The 8,453-nt window shown below is 51.7% G+C and overlaps 3 protein-coding genes across 3 annotated transcripts; 2 read left to right on the top strand and 1 right to left on the bottom strand.

The window, feature by feature from the left end:
- Positions 1–10: 10 nt before the first annotated feature.
- COCSUDRAFT_67338 (Metallo-hydrolase/oxidoreductase) lies at positions 11–4,352 on the top strand (the record flags this gene model as incomplete). Its single annotated transcript, XM_005644869.1, has 9 exons — positions 11–621; positions 856–972; positions 1,243–1,332; positions 1,634–1,699; positions 1,987–2,094; positions 2,382–2,496; positions 3,148–3,272; positions 3,638–3,823; positions 4,170–4,352. Exons 1-9 carry the CDS (start codon positions 436–438, stop codon positions 4,350–4,352), a joined length of 1,176 nt encoding a protein of 391 aa, XP_005644926.1. The 5' UTR covers positions 11–435.
- A 1,043-nt stretch (positions 4,353–5,395) lies between these two features.
- COCSUDRAFT_57532 (hypothetical protein) lies at positions 5,396–5,738 on the top strand (the record flags this gene model as incomplete). Its single annotated transcript, XM_005644868.1, has 2 exons — positions 5,396–5,609; positions 5,713–5,738. The coding sequence occupies 2 exons, from the start codon at positions 5,396–5,398 to the stop codon at positions 5,736–5,738; spliced, it is 240 nt and encodes a 79-aa protein (XP_005644925.1).
- Positions 5,739–5,945: 207 nt separating this feature from the next.
- On the bottom strand, positions 5,946–8,415 carry COCSUDRAFT_30590 (ribosomal protein L9 component of cytosolic 80S ribosome and 60S large subunit). The gene is made up of 5 exons (XM_005644867.1): positions 8,283–8,415; positions 7,826–7,968; positions 7,228–7,384; positions 6,797–6,861; positions 5,946–6,512 (listed from the first exon to the last, which is right to left on the bottom strand). The coding sequence occupies exons 1-5, from the start codon at positions 8,374–8,376 to the stop codon at positions 6,393–6,395; spliced, it is 579 nt and encodes a 192-aa protein (XP_005644924.1). The 5' UTR covers positions 8,377–8,415; the 3' UTR covers positions 5,946–6,392.
- Between the last annotated feature and the right edge of the window lie 38 nt (positions 8,416–8,453).

Genomic DNA, 8,453 nt, shown 5'->3' with positions numbered 1-8,453 from the left:
ATTTGGCTCTGGGCAACCCAGTAAAGTCTCTAGCGCTGTTTCAAGTCTTTCTGGCATCCGAACAGCTCGCAGCTACCAGCACTTCCTCGTATTTACCTGCATTCGGATCCATGGCTCGTGGGAAGGTGGGCTTGACGGCCGGCCGCACAGGACACAAGGGAAGTAGTTTCGATCCCTCCCCTTGCTTCGTTCACCTTGCGCCCACCTCATCATTACCAAGAAATTGCCGGTACTGGCTTAGAAGCACCATTTATCACCGGTTTCATGATCAGCTTCCTGCGGCATCCATATCAGCCGATAATTTGCTGTTGTGCCCATATATCGAGCTTCACGCTCGCCCATCTCCGAATTTTTTGATAGCAGGCGCTGGGGAAGACAGCCCGCCTCTATTTGCACACGCCTGACTTAAAGTGTCTGTTAGAGACAAATGAGATCATGCCTCCTTCGCAGGGAAACTCCTCTTCGCAGTACCGTGGGTATGTGTACCTGTTAACTCTCATCGCCGCGTTTTCTGCCGCGGTGGCCGGTCCTTGGGTGTACTCCGATAACTCGGAACCCGAGGAAGGCACCATCCGAGTGACAGTCCTCGGCTCTGGCACGCCCGATGTCCGTCGCCACCAGGTGAGACTAGCTTAGCTTCTCCTCCCTTCTGTTTTTGTTTCAGCAAGCGCAAAGCACCAAAGGACTAAGCCATGTAGCTTGAAGATGAGCCCATATTGGCCCTTGACCAAACTTGAATACGCTGTGCCAAACCACAGAGACCTTCAGTGCTGACATGCTTGACAACCTGCAAGAAAAATGCGGCGGCTGTGTCTGCCCAAAGTCGTATCTAACCACAGTGTGCTTGCCAAACAGGTCGCATCCAGCTTCCTCATCGAGGTGGGCAACGGGGAGAAATTCATCTTTGACATGGGCACCGGCTCCTACATCAACCTCATTGCCACCGGCGTCCCTGCTGCCAAGCTGAATAAGGCAAGTTCGCACCCACTTTGTCTTCCACCAGCACTTGTTATCAGCCCTGAGCACAAACTTGATGCCCTTTAAGAAAATCACCCATCCCTTCCAGCTTACATCACCAGCACAGGAATTTCCTGCACGCGAGGCCACTGCTGTGGCTCAGCAGAATCTGCTGCACTGCTTGAGTGGATTGCTGGTTCTGGACTTGTGAAATCTTGAACTTAAAGTTGTGGAGATTGTCTTGAAAATTTTACAGAGCTCAGAAGAGCGATATTGCATTTGCAGGTGTTCCTGTCTCACCTGCACTCTGACCACCATGCTGATCTGGCCAGCCTCTACGTGGGAGCCATGTTTGGCCGCACCAAGCCCTGGGAGGTGTGTTCACTTGCCTCACTCCTCCTGCTTCACCTTGTACCCTCACTCCCCCTTTTCTGTCGCTTACCTGCTTGTGTTTTTGCCTTGCTAAAACACAGTAGTTGTTCAACCATCTGCTCAGCATATCCATGCTGCCCACAGTTGGAGACCAAAAATTGCCCTTCCTGTACGCGCTTTTAGGCTTTACACTAAGAGACACGTGTGTGTCTTAGCAGTTTTGCCGAGGGTATCTGTGTACCCCATGACAATGGCACTGCTTGGGAGCTGCAGTTGGTGATACTTTGTGCGATTCCGTGTGCAGGTGTGGGGCCCCTCTTCTGAGAAGCCTGAGCTTGGCTTGGCTGCCAGCATCGAAGGCCTGCGCCAGGTGAAAATACACCCCAGCTGTCTTTCATTGAAATGTGAATCTGCAACATGTTCTCAACATTGATTAGGCACTGTTGTAAGCCGCTCGTTGTGCGTAGAAGCATCTAGCTGCTTTTTGCCTTGTCCTTTGAGGCAGATCGGAGATGTGTGCTTGCGTCTACTCCCTACCCAGAAACACCAGTCTGCTCTGGGCAGCATGTTTGCATCAGTTGCATCACTGGTGTGAGTAGTCACTACCTCTGCACTGCTAAGGTATATCATGACTAACGGGCCTGTTCTGGCGCGCAGTTCTTGGCATGGGACACATTCGCGCGTCGTCGCGTTGACATGATTGGCCGGGAGGATCACGGCGATGAGGTCATCACGCACGAGTTCGACTACAGCGTCGAGAAGCAGGTTAGTCATCACTTCCTGTGCTCTACTGCCTAAATCTTTCTCTGACAACTCTCTCTTCTGAATGATCTTGATATGTCTTGCACCCTTGACCAGAAGATTGGATCAGTCGAAGAAAAGGTGTCTTTAAATCCATTTTGCCTGCATTCCATGGTCAGAGGTGTACTCTGCCTGGGGCATAGCTTGCACTGCCATAACGCTGCCTGCATTCAGCATATCCTGTGCAAAACTGGAACATGTCCTGTCTGTCTTGAGGTAATGAGAATGAGTGTTTCCTCTAATCTGCGCAGGTGATCTACTCGCGCAACGGTGTCAACGTCACGTCGACCCCTGTGCAGCACTACACAACTGCCGGCCCCGTGGCTCTGCGCCTCGACTATGCCGGCCTCTCTGTCACCTACTCTGGTGCGCCCCGTCCCACACGATTTGCTGTTGGTATAATTATTACTACACGTTGTCCAGTCCTAAGGACGAGGTGCGTTAAGTAACGCCTGTAATATTGCTTTGCACTCTTCACGGTTTTTGCACTTTCTTCACCAGTCATAGGCATGACCAATGGCCTCTAGATCTTCTTGGACATAGTCATTCCAACTCTTCAAGGACACTTTGCTGTACTGTTTATGAAATGCCCCCTCCAACCATTAGCGCCTTGTTTGACCGGCCAGGTTTACAAATGTCACTGTTTGAATGGGCAGAATGGTTTCAATTTGTACTCCCTGAGAAAGGCTGCCACCATCCACTTGGGCTCCAATTAATTTCGGTATTATTGCTGCTGTTACTCCTTAGGAATTGGTGCGTGTGTTGCTGAACTCTAGACCCCTGCCAGTGACTCAGGAAATGGCACTCATTGCTGTGTGATGGGTGTCTGCTTCTAGAGTTCAGAAGTTTGGCAGAGGCCCAGCTGAGATGTACATTTTGTTCATTGACAGCCAAGCTTGACAATCAGTCGCTCTTTCTGAACCTTGCTCAGTATATGGGCCATTGCTGTCCGCAGAATTTTTTTGAAACAATTCTTCATGTGGTGGTTTGCTGATGTCAATTGTTTGTTGTGAACAGGTGACACTCACCCGACCAAGACACTCAACGAGCTGGCGAAGGGCACAGATGTGCTCATCCAGCAGATCATGGGCCCTCTGCCAGCCTTCGACACTCTGTCCTACGAGAGCCAGTACCTGCTCAACGTGAGAATCCCTTTCTCTGCACTTTCCTGCCTTTGCTGTGTGCCTCTCTAAAACTCTGCAAGCCATGCTGGGGGATCTCGATGCATGCTTGGGCTTGTTGGGCCGTATACAGCTGTGTTTCCTGTAGCTCGTTCTGCGTGAAAGGCCTTAAAGGGCAAATTTTTCACGTGCACTGACTGCATCTCGCTTCTTACCATTAAGCACTGCTTGCTGTTGGCTGCCTTTTGGCGTGTATCAGGCATATGCACTTTTGCCTAGCACTGGCACTCACGCTTGTCTATCCAAGTTCTCCTTCAGCAAGCCAAACTCCATGAAGTCCATGTTGCTGAACACGAATCCTGAAATTTGAATTTGAATCCGCGCAGACGAGCCACTTCACCCCCAAGCAGGCTGGAGAGATCTTCGACGATGTGAAGCCGCGCCTGGCCGTCATTCACCACGCCACAGTCAACGAAGCCTCGCGCGCGCCCCTTCTGGCGGCTGTGCGCGATGAATACCCCCGCGGCGCCCTCGTCATCAACGAAGACCTGGCAGTCTACGAGATCTCCAAGGCACGCCACAGACTTGATTTGTTATTTATAAAGTACTGTGCTGTTGCAGCTCCAGGAATAGAGAATGCCTGTTTGCTTCCTATTAGCTTTTGGATAGCCTGCCTTTTGCAGCCCCTTCACTGCGGAGCAGGGTAGCACTGTTCAGGCTGCATGCAACGGACTATACATTGTTGGGGATTGACTGTTTCACCCAGTGTCTTGTAGCTGGGAAGTGCCTTGTGGTGCTGAAGTATCTAGGAGACCTGGGCACACTCGTTTGTACACTGTTGCTTGACTCTGGCAGATGCTGGGCTATTTTGGGCTGCTGATGTGTCATCATCTGACAAATTCAAATTCAAATTTGCAGGACGGAGTCCGCCACCGCAAGCGCATTGTGCCGGAGCGCTCCTGGGGCCTCTGGCACGCGGAGCAGAACTGGAACAGCCTTGACGATGACGTCAGCGCCAATGACATCAGCGCCCCTCGCGCTGATGTGGCGGCCCCCCGCGGCGGCCGCCTCATTGCAAAGTCTGGCAATGCTGTCGCATGAGTCAACCATACTACTGCGCATGTTGTCCAACATGAACTGCCAAATGGGTCAGTTCTGGACTGCAGCCCAGGGGGTTGATCCAAGATTTCTCAAGCAGAAGTTTCTTTTACTCAGTTGACATTCAACAGAATGAATAGGCTATGGTTTGGGAGCTCAAGCAGTGATAGTACTTGCCAGTGGCATTGACTTGGATGTTGGTTGGCGTATTGTCCGTTTAAGGAATTTTTTCTACCTTCAATGGGGAGAAGCACGTGTGTATGCTTTGGGGAGACTGGTTGGCCTGCGATTGGACATTCAGTTGGAAATGCCCATATCAGATTGAGGCTTTTTTATGATTCATTTCGAGCCTTGCCCAGCGGCTTGGTCTCTTACACGCGTGTGTATCTGCCAGACCAGTTGTTTGTCAGGGTCAGTCATCTGGACTGGGGCTAGTAGGCATGTTGTGTGTTTATGTTAGGACATCTCGTCGCATGCCAGGGATTGGGCTACACTCCACTGCGCCTGGAATGTGCTATCAACGTACACTCCAAATGGGTGCCACTGGGGTGCAACCGAATACTGGCTCGACAGGTGAATGTTCTTTAGTGAAATTATGTAACTGGCTTCCCTCAACCTGGCAACATGCACGACACGATCAAAGCCCTCCACTACCAAAAGCTCTTGTTAGAAGCTATATAAGTCAGAAGGTATAAAGTCAGAAGGTATAAAAGCAGCTGTCTGCAGGACGCACCTTGCCTCTTGGCAGGAAAAGCGTGTAATAATGATAATAATAATAAGTCAGCCGGCAATACATAGTAAGTATGGCTCCCTGCTGGTCACCTCACCAGTTGTGGATTGCAAGGGCATATGCATGCTGCCTTGGCATGCATATAAAGCATGCAGGACCTGCATTGCAGGTGGCCTAGTGAAATTGTGGTGTAGTAAGCCCAAGATGCTACACCAGCCCGACTTGCAAATTGCACATTGCATCTCGACACTCCATTGAAGATGTATCCAGTCAAAAAATTTGCATCCCGATCAGCATTTACGTCTATACCTGTACCATGGCTCAGCATCCTCCAGCTGGAGGCACGAATGTCTTGTTGCTTGCCTTGTTCTTGGAGCGCTGCTCCTTGGCCGGCTCGACCGAAGCACCGGAGCCGGCGGCTGCCCCATCGGGCCGGCTGCTGGCGGCTGCGGTGTCAGGCTCAAGGGGCGAGCAGCCTTCGGCTGGCATGAAGGCGGGCGCAGAGGCCCGCAGGAAGCTCTTCTTGACCTGTGATTGGTCTTTCAACTCGAAATGCCGGTATCGGATTGATGCCTCATGTATGAGGTGTTGTGAGATGGCAGTGGCTTGGCAACGTGTGTATCTGGTGTGCAGGCGTCAGTCAGATGGACTGGGGCTAGGTAGGGCCATGTTGTGGGATGTGATTTGTGACACCTCGCTGCATGTCGTGGATTGGGCTACACTTGATTGCGCCTGGAATGTGCTATCAAAGCACACTCCAATTGGGCGCCAAATGGGGTGCAACTGAAACACTGGCTGGACAGGTGGATGTCCAAGGTCAGGGAATGAACCATTGGGATGGACCATGCCGGGTATTCCGGTTGCATGTAAATGTCAGGCAACTTTACAGAGATAGTTCTGCCGTCACTGCAAAATGCCTACATCTCCCCGCACTTTCATAAGATTGAGGCGTGAAAGTGCAGTCCTGAAGTGGATCAATCTTGTTTCAGGACAGCTACTGTGGCAGATAGACACCCTGACAACTGCCGCTGCCATGTCCTCGTGACGCAGTCATCTAAGACTGGCCGTATTGATACAGCTGAGCAGCAAAAGCACTCCGGCCCTGTGCCTGTCAAGACACTAAGCAATTGCCAAGCAGGGCATGTAAAAACACATACCCCGAAAGGGTGAGTTGTATGTGCTGTCACTTATGGCGCTCAAGACAGGAGTTAAACTGCCGCCGCAGCCGGCTGCAGGCGCTTAGACTCAGGGTTCAGGGGTTTTGAGGGATCTTAATGACCCCTGCAAGCCTCGCAAACCCCCAGAAAGGGCGCTCAGTTCTCGGGCTTGACAACGTTGCCGCGCTCAGAGATGTAGCAGCCGTCGAGGAACTTCCGGATATCCTTGTTGCGCACGTGGCACTGGTAGTTGAGCAGCGCGCAGCTCTTGGACACCTGCAGGGCACCACCAAAAAATAAAAAATGAGCACACAACACGTCATTGCATCGTTGGTTTGCCACCTGCCTAATGCTTGCATGAGTGCCTGACACGTTCCAGCGGCACTGACATCATGTATTTACCAAAATCCCTCACCCATTCTACTTGGTAATAAATGCAGAACTCAATTTGCTGCACGTACTCTGGGCAGGCATGCTATCAAAGGTCGGTACGCAAGAGTCCTGTTGCTCAAGATCTCATCAATGGCACATGCAGGAAAGCATGACAAATTATTACTCACCAGCTCAATGTCGTTGCCGCTGAGCACCAACTCGTCCTTCACGGACGACCGCTCCACCTTGACACCTGCAGCACCCAACCCATATAAGATACTTTTCCCGAGAGTTGGAACACGGCCCTTGTCTTATGGATTGCATCATGCAGCCCAGCCCTAGGAACAGTGACTCTATCCTTCAGACTAGCATTGAGCAAAGGGCAATGCATGCAGCACCACCCAGTGAGATCCAGGTGATGCTCCAAGTAGAATGTCTGCTCAAAAGAACTACCGTTCGCTGCACAATTCCAGAAGAAAATGCTTGCAGCAAGGAATGGACCCTCCTGCTGAGGACTGTGTGAACTACAGAGACCTGCCGATGGCCCCACTGTCTCTGCAATAGACATCGAAATGAGTCATGACTCTTCTGGGCTTTGGTGGCATGTGCAAGTGCTGACCTGGCAGGAGATCGACGATGCGCACGCGCTTCTCGCCTAGGAAGTTCCTGATCTCCACCTTGGTGCCCTCGTTCTCAATGTTGACGGAGATGGGGAAATGGGCGTACACCAGCCGCATCTTGTACTCAAACCCGATCTTGACTCCCTTGATCAGGTTCTGCGCAGCAACACAGCACGCCTCAGCACACCAAACCAAGCACCCGGCACATCCTGTGGTCTGACATCATGCTCCCAGCCTTCGTGATGGTTCTGTGCAGAACCATGCACAGCCGCACAGAACCGACCGGCAGCCGCTCTGCTGCTGTCGTGCTTCAGCATCTGCCTTATTCGGCCCGCTTGCAGCTGACACCACAAAATACAATTGTGCGCACAAGCAGTGGTTTTAGACTCCGCGTATGAAACACCTTCAGCTGGTATCTCTCCCCAGATAGGACAGAAGAAGATACAACAGAACAGGCAAAATCCACCGACTCCCTTGTCCCCAAAATCCCTTCTTCTCCCTGGAATGCCTGCTTGTGCTGCTGATGTTGCTGCTGAGAACCAGCTGCCCTTGTTTTATAAGGTCACAGGTGTGTAGAAACACTCCAATCTCACTTACCTGCACGTGTGAGCAGCAGGTACGAATGGCTGCCAGGGCTTTCCTCTTGCCGAAGTGGGCCTCCACCTTCAGCTGCTTCTGTCCCTCCTCCTCAATCAGGTACATGTCCACCGCAAGGTGCTTGAAATCCCGTACCAATGTGCCTGCAACAGTGTGCATCACTGGTTAAGACAAATACTGTGGACGAACTTCAGAGTCGTACGCTTCGCTCCTCGACATATTGTGTGGGACGCTTACAAAAGGAGACACGGCAACATGTAATAGAATACTTTCGTTCTTTTTCGACATTCCACAGCTGCATTCACAGCTTTCGAGAAGTGCCAATCCCACTTCATCGCAGAGGCTTTCATCAGCGTTTCTGCGTTTCGGCAATTTTCCTAGTGGCTACCGAAATGGTTTACTGCCAAAGTGCCTGCACAAAGACAGGTGCTCCATGAGAAGTCGCCAGACATCGCACCTCTGGGGCCCTTCACCCTCACTTTCCTGGCCTTGATCTCAAACTTGACATCGTCCGGGATCTCAACGAGCCGAGTGGCCACGATCTGCTTCATGGCTGCTCGCTACTGTGTACCCCACACACTGCAGCTCTGTCTCCGCTGCAATGGTGCAAGGCGGCTGGCAAGTTGCC

The sequence above is a fragment of the Coccomyxa subellipsoidea genome (assembly GCF_000258705.1).
Source record: "Coccomyxa subellipsoidea C-169, whole genome shotgun sequence".
NCBI lineage: Eukaryota > Viridiplantae > Chlorophyta > Trebouxiophyceae > Coccomyxaceae > Coccomyxa > Coccomyxa subellipsoidea.
Note: the sequence above shows the minus strand (reverse complement) of the source record. Positions and strands in the feature narration are given on the sequence as shown.

What these genes read in the sequence shown, in the direction of transcription:
- COCSUDRAFT_30590 (XM_005644867.1), bottom strand. Translation starts at nt 8,376, where the DNA reads ATGAAGCAGATCGTGGCCACTCGGCTCGTTGAGATCCCGGACGATGTC. An exon ending in CCTGCTGCTCACACGTGCAG is followed by an intron (nt 7,385 to 7,825) that starts GTAAGTGAGATT and finishes GTTGCTGCGCAG; the next exon opens with AACCTGATCAAGGGAGTCAA. An exon ending in GCGGCAACGACATTGAGCTG is followed by an intron (nt 6,513 to 6,796) that starts GTGAGTAATAAT and finishes GGTGCCCTGCAG; the next exon opens with GTGTCCAAGAGCTGCGCGCT.